This window comes from Hemiscyllium ocellatum, chromosome 50 (assembly GCF_020745735.1).
Source record: "Hemiscyllium ocellatum isolate sHemOce1 chromosome 50, sHemOce1.pat.X.cur, whole genome shotgun sequence".
Lineage (NCBI taxonomy): Eukaryota > Metazoa > Chordata > Chondrichthyes > Orectolobiformes > Hemiscylliidae > Hemiscyllium > Hemiscyllium ocellatum.
Window position 1 is genome coordinate 2,111,419 of NC_083450.1, and position 14,106 is coordinate 2,125,524.

General features: G+C 58.6%; 1 protein-coding gene across 1 annotated transcript in view; it reads right to left on the reverse strand.

The window, feature by feature from the left end:
* Positions 1–9,547, reverse strand: part of LOC132805517 (serine/arginine repetitive matrix protein 2-like) — a 29,526-nt gene extending 19,979 nt beyond the window's left edge. Inside the window, exons 1-2 of the mRNA XM_060820629.1 lie at positions 9,375–9,547; positions 5,052–8,374 (exon numbers count right to left, since the gene is read on the reverse strand). Coding sequence (XP_060676612.1) covers positions 5,052–8,127 — 3,076 coding nt within the window. The 5' untranslated portion in view covers positions 8,128–8,374; positions 9,375–9,547. The remainder of the gene's footprint in view (positions 1–5,051; positions 8,375–9,374) is intronic.
* Between the last annotated feature and the right edge of the window lie 4,559 nt (positions 9,548–14,106).

The window sequence follows — 14,106 nt, forward strand, 5'->3', positions numbered from 1 at the left end:
TCAGCCCCTGGTCCTGTTCTGGCTGGGGGGTGTGGGGTGTGTGGGGATGAGGCTGGGGTGGCACTGACTGACCCAAAGCCCACTTTATGCCTGGCACTCACTGAAGTGCCCTTCCGGGTGACAGTGTGCCCCACGCCCAGAGCAGAGTGAGACACTGGAGTTTCCTGTTACTGTCAGAAAACACACCCACCACAGGATTAACCCCATCACCACAGGTACACACTCACTGCACACTCACACACACTCACACTCACCGCACACTCCAGTTCACACACACTCACACTCACTGCACACTCACTGCACACTCCAGCTCACACACACTCACCTCACACTCCAGCTCACACACACTACCGCACACTCCAGCTCACACACACTCACCACACACTCCAGCTCACACACACTCACACTCACCGCACACTCACACACACTCCAGCTCACACACACTCAACACACACTCACACTCACCGCACACTCACACTCACACTCACACACACTCACCGCACACTCACACTCACCGCACACTCACACTCACCGCACACTCACACACACTCCAGCTCACACACACTCATCACACACTCCAGTTCACACACACTCCAGCTCACACACACTCATCACACACTCCAGCTCACACACACTCAACACACACTCACACTCACCGCACACTCACACTCACACACACTCACCTCACACTCACCGCACACTCACACACACTCCAGCTCACACACACTCATCACACACTCCAGCTCACACACACTCCAGCTCACACACACTCATCACACAATCCAGCTCACACACACTCACTGCACACTCACACACACTCACACTCACCTCACACTCCAGCTCACACACACTCACCTCACATTCCAGCTCACTCACACTCCAGCTCTCACACACACACACACACACACACACTCCAGCTCACACACACTCATCACACACTCCAGCTCACACACACTCAACACACACTCACACTCACCGCACACTCACACTCACACACACTCACCTCACACACCAACACACACACACACCGCACACTCCAGCTCACACACACTCACCTCACACACCAACACACACACACACCGCACACTCCAGCTCACACACACTCACCTCACACACCAGCTCACACACACACACACACACACACACACTCACCGCACACTCCAGCTCACACACACTCACCGCACACTCCAGCTCACATACACTCACTGCACACTCCAGCTCACACACACTCACCTCACACACACACACACACACTCACCGCACACTCCAGCTCACACACACTCACTGCACACTCCAGCTCACATACACTCACACTCACCACACACTCCAGCTCACACACACACTCACCACACACTCCAGCTCACACACACTCACCACACACTCCAGCTCACACACACTCACTGCACACTCCAGCTCACACACACACTCACCACACACTCCAGCTCACACACACTCACCACACACTCCAGCTCACACACACTCACTGCACACTCCAGCTCACACACACTCACACTCACCACACAATCCAGCTCACGCACACACAGCACAATCCGACGCATTGATACGGCCTCTGGCACATCCCCTTGATGTGATGAGGGTAGGGCAGTCGGCTCCTGTATTCTGGCCCGTTAACCCTCGGTACACCCTTCAGTCTCATCAATCCATGTCCCTGTGGAATTTTCTGCTCCCTTGGAAGTTTGGATCCGAGTAAAATCTCTCCAGTCCCTCGATGACCATTCCAACTGACCACCCCCCCCAGTCTATTCATCCAGAGCATGTTCCCATTCCTTAACCCCACCCCTCGCCCCACCCTAAACCTAGCCCCACGCCCCTGTCCTGAAGCAAGGGTGTGGATCCTCAGGCACACACAGGCCTGGAGTGTGTGACCAGGACAGAACAGGACCTGGAATGTGAATCTTGCTCTCTCTCACTGCGCAGACCCACTGAGCTTCTCCAACTGTGTCTCCCAGGACCCAGGGACCGAACTACAGCCCAACCCCACCCCCAACTCCCCTACACTGAGGGAGCCAACGCCCCTCTCAGACATGAGGATATAAGACCCCCCCCCCACACACACACACACACACACACACACTCACACTCACACACACACCTGCTCTCTCTCTCTCTCTCTCTCACACACACACACACACACACACACACCCGCCCGCTCACTCACACACACACACCCGCCCGCTCACTCACACACACACACCCGCTCACTCACACACACACTCACTCACACACACACACCCGCCTGCTCACTCACACACACACACACGCTCACTCACACACACACACCCGCCCGCTCACTCACACACTCACACACACACACTCCCTCTCTCTCTCTCTCTCACACACACACACACACACACACACACACACACACACACACACACACACAGACATACACACACACACACACACACACCCGCCCCACCTTAATGTCTGGTGAACTCCCCCCTGAATCTCAGGCAGGGCTCTGAGGTGGGGTGGGGTACGTACCCTCCCCAGGGTGGGGCTCCTCTCTCTCTGTCTCTCTCTCTCTGTGACTCAGGCAGGGTCAGCGATGATGGAACCAGTCCCAGAAAGCAGGGCATCGCGCGGGGACAGCCCAGCCCCAACACCCTCACCCCATTCACCGACTGGAATTCAATTATGAGCCGGCCGGAATCACTGCCCGTCCCTAATTGCCCACAGAGCAGTCAAGGGATGACCCCATCGCCGTGGGTCTGCAGTCACGTGTAGGCCAGACCCAGTAAGGATGGCAGTTTCCTTCAATCTAGGAGACGAGTGACCGGGGTGAGATCTCGCTGACCATGCTCATCGTTAGACTGTTCAAACCACATTATTTGTTTAGAAATTGAGTTCAAACCCAACCATCTGCCTTGTCTCGAATCAAACCCGGGTCCCCACAACGTTATGTAAGAATAGTCTCAAAATCCTGCGTGCAATTCTGGTCTCCTTCCTATCGGAAAGATGTTGTGAAACTTGAAAGGGTTCTGAAAAGATTTACAAGGATGTTGCCAGGGTTGGAGGGTCTGAGCTACAGGGAGAGGCTGAATAGGCTGGGGCTGTTTTCCCTGGAGCGTCGGAGGCTGAGGGGTGACCTTATAGAGGTTTATAAAATGATGAGGGGCCTGGATAAGGTAAATAGGCAAAGTCTTTTCCCTGGGGAGGGGGAGTCCAGAACTAGAGGGGCATAGGTTTAGGGTGAGTGGGGAAAGATATAAAAGAGACCTAAGGGGCAACTTTTTCACTCAGAGGGTGGTACGTGTATGGAATGAGCTGCCAGAGGAAGTGGTGGAGGCTGGTACAATTACAACATTTAAGAGGCATTTGGATGGGCGTATGAATAGGAAGGGTTTGGAGGGATATGGGCCGGGTGCTGGCAGGTGGGACTAGATTGGGTTGGGATATCTGGGTCAGCATGGACGGGTTGGGCCGAAGGGTCTGTTTCTGTACTGTACATCTCTCAGACTAACACCAGGAGACCATCACCTCCCCCAGTACAGTCTCTGTAACACCACAGCTGGTCTGAGTACTGTCCCCTTCCCCGTGATGGGACGAGACGGACACAGGAGATGGGTGTCCATGATGGGCTTCAGGGAAACAGGTCAGGTCAGGGTGGTCAAACAGCAATTCACCTTAGAGGGCCAGCCAGACAATCCTGAATTTAGATAGCACCCTTCAGGCTGCTCTGGGGATCTTGGGGTCTTGGAGACACTGGCAGGAGATACAAGTGCAGGGGGCAGAGATTCGAAAATTCCATCAGAGATTCCCGTCGCCCCACTGTGCCTGGACTCCAGAACATTACAGGAATTCACTCCCAAAACCTCTGTGATCATTCCCCTCACCTTCTTTAACTGGGAGTCTCTCTCACCACCAACTCCTGTGATCAAACACTCAGTTACCAACTCCAACATCACACAGCACACTGTCGGAGGGTCAGTGCTGAGGGAGTGGGCACTGTCGGAGGGTCAGTGCTGAGGGAGTGCCGCACTGTCGGAGGGTCAGTGCTGAGGGAGTGGGCACTGTCGGAGGGTCAGTGCTTAGAGAGTGCCGCACTGTCGGACGGTCAGTGCTGAGGGAGTGGGCACTGTCGGAGGGTCAGTGCTGAGGGAGGGGCACTGACGGAGGGTCAGTGCTGAGGGAGTGGGCACTGTCGGAGGGTCAGTGCTGAGGGAGGGGCACTGTCGGAGGGTCAGTGCTGAGGGAGTGCTGCACTGTCAGAGGGTCAGTGCTGAGGGAGGGGCACTGTCAGAGGGTCAGTGCTGAGGGAGTGGGCACTGTCAGAGGATCAGTGCTGAGGGAGTGGGCACTGTCGGAGGGCCAGTGCTGAGGGAGTGGGCACTGTCGGAGGGTCAGTGCTGAGGGAGTATGCACTGTCGGAGGTTCAGTGCTGAGGGAGTGGGCACTGTCGGAGGGTCAGTGCTGAGGGAGTGCCGAACTGTCGGAGGGTCAGTGCTGAGGGAGTGGGCACTGTCGGAGGGTCAGTGCTGAGGAAGTGGGCACTGTCGGGGGATCAGTGCTGAGGGGAGTGCCGCACTGTCAGAGGGTCAGTGCTGAGGGAGTGCTGCACTGTCGGAGGGCCAGTGCTGAGGGAGTGGGCACTGTCGGAAGGTCAGTGCTGAGGGAGTGGGCACTGTCGGAGGGTCAGTGCTGAGGGAGTGGGCACTGTCGGAGGGTCAGTGCTAAGGGAATGGGCACTGTCGGAGGGTCAGTGCTGAGGGAGTGCCGCACTGTCGGAGGGTCAGCGCTGAGGGAGTGCCGCACTGTCGGAGGGTCAGTGCTGAGGGAGTGGGCGTTGTCGGAGGGTCAGTGCTGAGGGAGTGGGCACTGTCAGAGGGTCAGTACTGAGGGAGTGCCGCACTGTTGGAGGGTCAGTGCTGAGGGAGCGGGCACTGTCGGAGGGTCAGTGCTGAGGGAGTGGGCACTGTCGGAGAGTCAGTGCTGAGGGAGTGGGCACTGTCGGAGGGTCAGTGCTGAGGGAGCGCACACACACACACACACACACACACACTTGGTCTCTGCTGTCCGAGCTCCCTTACCTTCCTTCCTGATCTTGTCTTGACCATCAGCCTTTCCTCGCCCCTGGTTCGTTCCTCCACCCCTCACAGCTTGCTCCTTCCCTCGGCCTGCTCCAGCCAATACCTCCTGGGGCTGCTGTTCTCTGAGGAACTGGCTGCTCTCTGAGCCGGTCTCTCCAGCTCCCCCTCCATCGTGCTGGCTGTCTGATACCCCCAACGCCTGCTCTGACCAGCTCCGGGGGTCCGCTCTCGGTGCTGTGTTCGCTGCCCGGCCTCCCCTCTCCTGCTGTCCTGACCTTTGACCCGGGCCTGGCCTCAGTGTTGTCTCTCTGGGACCTGGGCCTGGCTCCCTGTTGCTCCGCATGGTCTGGGCTCTGGGGGAGCTAGGCCTCGGCTCACTGGGAGCTGGTGGGAGGTTCCACCTGCCCAGTTGGGTTCTGTAACGGAGTTCCCTGAAGGTGGTCACTTCCTTGTGCTGGCTCCCGGGTTCTGGGCACGGACCAACAGTGGGCATGGGCATCTCGCTCTCGGGGGAGAAGGTGATTAACCAGTCACTCCTGTCCTCTTTCACTTTGATGGTCGGCTGTCCGGCTGTACTCTGTCTTCGTCTCTGGGCCAATTCATGGAAAGAGGTGATGTTCCTTGGGCTCCTGGTATCAGACTGTGCTTTGGTCCCTGGGCGGAGCTCTGCGGCCTGGCCTTTGGTCCTCAGGTGGAGCTCTGTGGCCTGGCCTTTGGTTCCAGCGCGGAGCTCTGAGGCCTGGCCTTTGGCCCCCGGGCGGAGCTCTGAGGCCTGTGCTTTGGTCCCCGGGCGGAGCTCTGAGGCCTGGCTTTTGGTCCCCAGGCGGAGCTCTGAGGCCTGGCTTTTGGTTCCCGCGCGGAGCTCTGAGGCCTGGCTTTTGGTTCCCGCGCGGAGCTCTGAGGCCTGGCTTTTGGTTCCCGCGCGGAGCTCTGAGGCCTGGCTTTTGGTTCCCGCGCGGAGCTCTGAGGCCTGGCTTTTGGTTCCCGCGCGGAGCTCTGAGGCCTGGCTTTTGATCCCCGGGCGGAGCTCTGAGGCCTGTGCTTTGGTTCCCAGGCGGAGGTCTGCGGCCTGTGCTTTGGTCCCTGGGCGGAGATCTGCGGCCTGCGCTTTGGTCCCCGAGTGGAGCTCCGTGACCTGGCCTTTTGTCCCCGGGCAGAGCTCTGAGGCCTGGGCTTTGGCCCCCAGGCGGAGCTCTGTGGCTTGTGATTTGGTACTTGGGCGGAGCTCTGCAACTTGAGTCTTGGTCCCTGAGCGGAGCTCTGTGGCCTGACTGTTGGTCCCCGGACGGAGCTGTGCTCTGACTCCTAATTGGAGCACTGCTGGGTGGTTTTTGGGTCCTGGGGGGACGTCTGCAGTGTGACCTTGAGTCCCCTGAAGGAACTCTCTGGGCTGTGTTTTGATCTCCTGACAGAGCTCCTCAGGGCAATCCTTGTCCTCCCGGCGGAGCTCTGCGGAGTGAGCCTCGTCCTCTTGGCGGAGCTCTGCGGAGTGAGCCTCGTCCTCCCGGCGGAGCTCTGCGGAGTGAGCCTCGTCCTCCCGGCGGAGCTCTGCGGAGTGAGCCTCGTCCTCCCGGCGGAGCTCTGCGGAGTGAGCCTCGTCCTCCCGGCGGAGCTCTGCGGAGTGAGCCTCGTCCTCCCGGCGGAGCTCTGCGGAGTGAGCCTCGTCCTCCCGGCGGAGCTCTGCGGAGTGAGCCTCGTCCTCCCGGCGGAGCTCTGCGGAGTGAGCCTCGTCCTCCCGGCGGAGTTCTGCGGAGTGAGCCTCGTCCTCCCGGCGGAGCTCTGCGGAGTGAGCCTCGTCCTCCCGGCGGAGCTCTGCGGAGTGAGCCTCGTCCTCCTGGCGGAGTTCTGCGGAGTGAGCCTCGTCCTCCTGGCGGAGCTCTGCGGAGTGAGCCTTGTCCTCCTGGCGGAGCTCTGCGGAGTGAGCCTTGTCCTCCTGGCGGAGCTCTGCGGAGTGAGCCTTGTCCTCCTGGCGGAGCTCTGCGGAGTGAGCCTTGTCCTCCTGGCGGAGCTCTGCGGAGTGAGCCTTGTCCTCCTGGCGGAGCTCTGCGGAGTGAGCCTTGTCCTCCTGGCGGAGCTCTGCGGAGTGAGCCTTGTCCTCCTGGCGGAGTTCTGCGGAGTGAGCCTTGTCCTCCTGGTGGAGCTCTGCGGAGTGAGCCTTGTCCTCCTGGTGGAGCTCCGCAGAGTGAGCCTTGTCCTTCTGGCGGAGCTCTGCGGAGTGAGCCTTGTCCTCCTGGTGGAGGTCTTTGGGGCTGGGCCCGATGCTAGTTGGTGAATCGAATGTGATGAGGTGCTGCCCGTGCACCCGGGGCATGGGGAAGGGTCTGGTATCTCCCTCGAAGGGGGAGAGGGTCACCTGTGTTGGGTGGGGCCCCCTGGTGACAGTGGCCTGGAGCCCCTCCCCAGAGGAGAGGGGGAGCGAGAGCGGGGACCAGAGGGGGCCATCTTGACCGGGCCGAGCTGAGGGGGGTGGGGGGAAGCCACCGTCCGCCCCCAGATTGCGGTTCAGGTCCAGACGGAGGGCGAAGGGACCCTCAGAGGGGGGCTCCCTACCGAGCTCAGGTCCGGGAGCACGGCCAGCTCCCCCGGAGCTGCTCTGCAGGGATGGGCCTACGCCAATGTCCGGGCTGGCGTCGGAGTCTGGGCAGCTGCTGAGGGGCGAGGGAGAGGGAGAGGAGGAGGTGGAGGAGGAGGAGGAGGTGGTGGAGGAGGTGAGGGAGGACAGGGATGGAGTGGAGGGGGAGGACGGGGAGCTGGGCTTGGGAGGAGCGCCTCCCACTGACCGGCACAGCCCTTCGGGCTCATTGCTGTTGGGGTCTAGGTGCCAAGGACGGTCAATGGGGCGCCCTTTGTCCTGGTGCTCCCAGGTGCTCACTGTCAGGGGGAGGGGGCTCTGAGCACCTTGAGCTGGGGGGAGGATGAAACCCCCCACGTAACGGGCGAGAGGGGGCCTGTGTAGATGCAGCGCGTTGAGGTTGGTGAGGGCACATTCCCCGGCAGTGATAGGGCGGCTGGATTCCACTGGCAAGAGGCAATCGAATTCCTGGATGACACAGGGATACCCGCTGCTGGAGATCATAGTGCCTCACCCTGGGGGTAGACCCCTGTCCCATTCACTGCTGCCAGGTCTCGGGCCAGGACTGAGGGAGTCACCAGGGTGGGGGGTGGGTGAACGTTGGAGAGTGACTCTTTAACGTCCTGCTCGGGCGCTGTTCCCTTCCTGCTGTCCGTTCTCCACCTGCTCCGTGCCCACCACCTCCTCGTCCCCGAAATGCTGGTCAGCCGTCCCCGGTTCAGGTCACACTCTGTCACTCTCACGGCGCTGACTGTGGTGGAGAGAAGGGACAGAGACAGAGAGAAAGGAGAGGGGGGTCTTTCAGCAAAGTTACATCCCCACTTCCCTCCCCAACGTCAACCCCATCCCCTTCCTAATCCCACCAGCCTGACCTCCATCATTCAGGGGGAGACTGCGTATCTGTGGGTGTATGTGTGTGCGTATGCATGTGTCAGTGTGTATCGGTCTACGGGTGTGCGTCAGTGTGTTTGTCTCTGTGTGTATATCTGTGTCCATCAGGGAGATTGTGTGTGTGTGTGTATCTGTCTGTCTCTGTATGCAAGTGTGTGTGTGAGACTGTCTATCTGTGTGTGTGTGTGTGTGTGTCTGTCTGTCGCTGTGTGTGTGTGTGAACCTGTGTGTGTCTGTCTGTCTGTCTCTGTGTGTGTGTGGGGTGTGTGTGGGGTGTGTGTGTGTGTGTGTGTGTGTGTGTGTGTGTGTGTGTGTGTGTGTGTGTGTGTCTGGGAGGGGCAGGCCCGGAGCCCCGTGCTGAATACAGTCACTGACAATGTGCCCGCTCCTTGGGAGAAAGATGCAGTGAACCAGAGAGAGAGAGAGAGACTGACTCCATCTGTCTGACAGCCCTCAAAATGGAGCTGCTCTCTGTACCCGTTCATTCACTTCCAACTCTCCGGCTCTCTCTGCCAGGTCAGGGAGCTCTTCCCTCAGATCCCTCAGCTCCGACCCCAGCACAGGCTCTGTCCCTGGGGTGGGGGGGATGGTGGGGGGAGCAGGGCAGGGTGGGGCAGATCTGCCTCATCCTGAGCTGAGGTTTCAGTCATTACCTCTCCCTCTGCATCGACCTGTGTACCTGCTGGAACAGGGAGGGCTGTGTGTATCTGCTGGAGTGGGACACACACACACACACACACACACACCATCCCCTCCCCCACTCCCCTCCCCTTTCTCACTCGCAGCTCCCGTACCTGCTGCCCTGCCCCTGGGGGAGGTGATCAGGGCTGTGGGGAAGGGGGTGTGGGCTGCTCACTCACCTGAGCAGCTGTAACCTGCTCCTTCACCCCCCCCCAATCCCTGCGAAGAGGGGGGGCTTGGCTGAGGGTCTGAGAGCCACACGCTGAGGGGAGGTTTAGCATCTGCTGGTGATGTCTCTTCAGTGAACACAGCCTCCTGGGGATAATAGCAGACCCTCCCTCGCTGCACTCTCTCTCTCTCCCTCCCTCACTGCACTTTCTCTCTCCCTCCCTCACTGCACTCTCTCTCTCCCTCCCTCGCTGCACTCTCTCTCTCCCTCCCTCACTGCACTCTCTCTCCCTCCCTCACTGCACTCTCTCTCTCTCTGTCTCTCTGACGCAGGGCACAGCCTGCTCTGTTATTGGTTGTGGGTATTACCCAGGCACTGCTGTAATGTGTCCTGGCTTAGGGATGGAGAGTGAGTTCACCCCAGTCCAGGAACAATCCACAGCAGCATCCAGGCTCCAGCACAGGGTCACACACACACACACACACACACACACACTCACACACCCTCCCCCCCCCCCCCCCCCCACCCCCACACACACACCCTCCCCCCCCACCCCCACACACATCCAGATACACAGACACATCCACACATCTTACATACACCCAGATACGCGCAAACACTCCCCCAACATACACACACCCAACACACACACACACACCAACACACACCTACATACACCCAGACACACCTACATACACCCAGACACACACACACACTCCCACATACACCCAGACACACCTACATAAACCCAGACACACACCCATATACACCCAGACACACACACACCCACACTCCCACATACACCCACACACACCTATATAAACCCAGACACACAGCCATCCACACACACACACACACACACACTCCCACATACACCCTGACACCCACCCACACACTCCCACACACCCACATACACCCAGACACACACACACCCACACTCCCACATTCACCCAGACACCCCACACACACACACACACTCCCACACACCCACATACACCCAGACACACACACTCCCGCACACCTACTTACACACACACACACTCCCACACACCCACATACACCCAGACACACACACTCCCACACACCCACATACACCCAGTCACACGCACACCCACACTCCCACACATAAATGGACACACACACCCAGACACACACAGCCACACACACACAAACATTCTGACACACACACCCTCACACCAATCCTCACAGACTCACCCCCTCACACACATACATACATCCATCCCCACACCCTGACACACCCACACAACCCCTCCACCACACACATACACCCCCCACCACCCCTACATACTCACCCCCTACACCCAGACATACACCCACCCCACACCCTGACACACACATACACCCCCCACCCACCCCTACATACTCCCTACACCCAGACATACACCCACCCCACACCCTGACACACACACCCACACTGACACACCTCAACACAAACCCACTCCCCCATACACACCCAGACACAGAGACACACACCCACCCCCCACACACACCCACCTCCACACAGAGACACACACCTAGCCCCCCCACGCACAGACACACACCCCCAACACACCCACCTCCACACAGAGAGACACACTCAGCCCCCCATGCACAGACACACACCCCCACACACCCACCTCCACACAGACAGACACACCCAGCCCCACACACACCCCCCATACACACCCACCCCCCACACACCCACCTCACACAGAGAGACACACTCAGCCCCCACACACACACCCCATACACACCCACCCCCCACACACCCACCTCCACACAGAGAGACACACTCAGCCCCCACACACACCCCCCATACACACCCACCTCCACACAGAGAGACACACTCAGCCCCCCACGCACAGACACACCCACCCACATTGCTCCTGGGTGAATACAGCTTGGGCGGTAGTGAGGGTGGGGACGAGGGATGAGGGTCAAAGGGTGTGGGGTTACACAGAGGAGCTGGGTGGGAGATGGAGAGTGGTGGGTGGAGGGGGTGGGGTTTAGCTGGTGTAGTGGGGTCGTACCGAGGGGTGGATGTGGTGGGGATAGAGTGTGAGGTGGTGGGAATGAGAGTGGGGGGAAACTACAATTAATGGGTATCGGTGGGGGGAGGGGGGCAAACTCTGAGCTCCAGGTCAGACAATCATCAGATTCTACAACGCAGCATGAGGCCATTCAACACTTTGAGTCTGTACGGACCCCCGTACAGGCTTCCCAGGAGCTCCCACTCTCCAGCCCTGTCTCCTTATCCCTCTCAATTCTTTTCCTGAAGAAGGGCTTATGCCCAAAACGTCGATTCTCCTGCTCCTTAGATGCTGCCTGACCTGCTGCGCTTTTCCAGCAACACATTTTTCAGCTCTGATCTTCAGCATCTGCAGTCCTCACTTTCTCCCCTCTCAATTCATCCCTTTCAGATAAATATCCAGGTCTGTTCAAACCCCCCCTCTGGAACCCTGCCTCCAGCACTCTCCCAGGCAGTACATGCCAAATCCTGACAACTCTCTCAGGAAAGCTGTTTCTCATCATCTCACTCCTCGCTGTCCATGACTTGGAATTGTGTCTCCTAGTTACTGACCAATTAACGGGAAACGGAATATCCCTCTTTCCCCTGTCAACATTCTTCATAATTTTCAACATCTCAATAAGGTCACTGCTTAATCTCTGCATCCAGGAGAATAAACCCAATCTCTCTAATCATTCCTTGTATCTAAAATCCCTCCTTCCTGCTGTAAATCTCCTTTGAATTCTCTCCAAAGCATTGACATCTTTCCTTAAATAATGTGACCAGTACTGATGAAGGGCTTATGCCCGAAACGTCAAATCTCCTGCTCCTTGGATGCTGCCTGACCTGCTGCGCTTTTCCAGCAACACATTTTCAGCTCTGATCCCCAGCATCTGCAGACCTCATTTTTTTACCTGACCAGTACTGAACACAGTTCTCCAAATGTCCTCAGACCAATGTCTCCATTTATAAACCCAAGGATCCTCTAAGCTTTCTTAACAACTATTTTAACTTGCCCGGCCACCGTCAGAGAGTCACCCACTTGAACCCTGAGGTCCCCCTGCTCCTGCGTTCTCCTCAGAGGTGTCTCATTGAGCCTGCATTGTCTCTCCATGTTACACCTTACGCTATCACCTCATGTTTTTTGTTGCACTGCCCATTTGGTCAGGAGAAAGTGAGGTCTGCAGATGCTGGGGATCAGAGCTGAAAATGTGTTGCTGGAAAAGCGCAGCAGGTCAGGCAGCATCCAAGGAGCAGGAGATTCGACGTTTCGGGCACAAGCCCTTCTTCAGGAATGAGTAAAGTGTGTCCAGCAGGCTAAGATAAAAGGTAGGGAGGAGGGACTTGGTGGAGGGGCGATGGAGGTGGGATAGGTGGAAGGAGGTCAAGGTGAGGGTGATAGGCCGGAGTGGGGTGGGGGCGGAGAGGTCAGGAAGAAGATTGCAGGTTAGGAGGGCGGTGCTGAGTTCGAGGGTTGGGACTGAGACAAGGTGGGGGGAGGGGAAATGAGGAAACTAGAGAAATCTGAGTTCATCCCTTGTGGTTGGAGGGTTCCCAGGCGGAAGATGAGGCGCTCTTCCTCCAACCGTCGTGTTGTTATGGTCTGGCGATGGAGGAGTCCAAGGACCTGCATGTCCTTGGTGGAGTGGGAGGTGGCCTCAGCGGTATACAGGTCGATGCGCCAAACTACCACCGCGCCTCCCTTGTCTGCGGGTTTGATGGTGAGGTTGGGGTTGGAGCGGAGGGAGTGGAGGGCTGCACGTTCCGAGAGTGAGAGGTTGGAGTGGGTAAGAGGGGTGGACAGGTTGAGGCGGTTAATGTCACGGCGGCAGTTGGCTATGAAGAGATCGAGGGCGGGTAGGAGGCCAGCACGGGGTGTCCAGGTGGATGGCGTGTCCAGGTGGATGGGGTTTCCAGGGCGAGGTCTGAGTGTCATCCTCAGAGAGGGGGTAGTCTGGAGGGTCATCCTCACAGAGGAGGTAGTCTGGAGGGTCATCCTCAGAGAGAGGGAGGTCTGGAGGGTCATCCTCACAGAGGGGGTGGTCTGAGGGTCATCCCCAGAGAGGGGGTAGTCTGGAGGGGCATCCTCACAGAGGGGGAGGTCTGGAGGGTCATCCTCACAGAGGGGGAGGTCTGGAGGGTCATCCTCAGAGAGGGGGAGGTCTGGAGGGTCATCCTCACAGAGGGGGAGGTCTGAGGGTCATCCTCACAGAGGGGGTGGTCTGAGGGTCATCCTCAGGGAGGCAGAGGGGTCTGAGGGTCATCGTCAGGGAGGGGGTGGGTCTGAGGGTCATCCTCAGACAGGGGGAGGGGTCTGAGGGTCATCGTCACAGAGGAGGTGGTCTGAGGGTCATCCTCAGAGAGGGGGTGGTCTGAGGGTCATCCTCAGAGAGGGGGAGGATCTGAGGGTCATCCTCAGAGAGGGGAAGGGTCTGAGGGTCATCCTCAGAGAGGGAGAGGGGTCTGAGGGTCATCGTCCCAGAGGGGGTGGTCTGAGGGTCATCCTCAGAGAGGGGGAGGGTCTGAGGGTCATCCTCAGGGAGGGGAAGGGGTCTGAGGGTCATCATCACAGAGGGGGTGGTCTGAGGGTCATCCTCAGAGAGGGGGTGGTCTGAGGGTCATCCTCAGAGAGGGAGAGGTCTGAGGGTCATCCTCAGAGAGGGGGAGGGTCTGAGGGTCATCCTCAGAGAGGGGGAGGTCTGAGGGTCATCCTCAGAGAGGGGGAGGTCTGAGG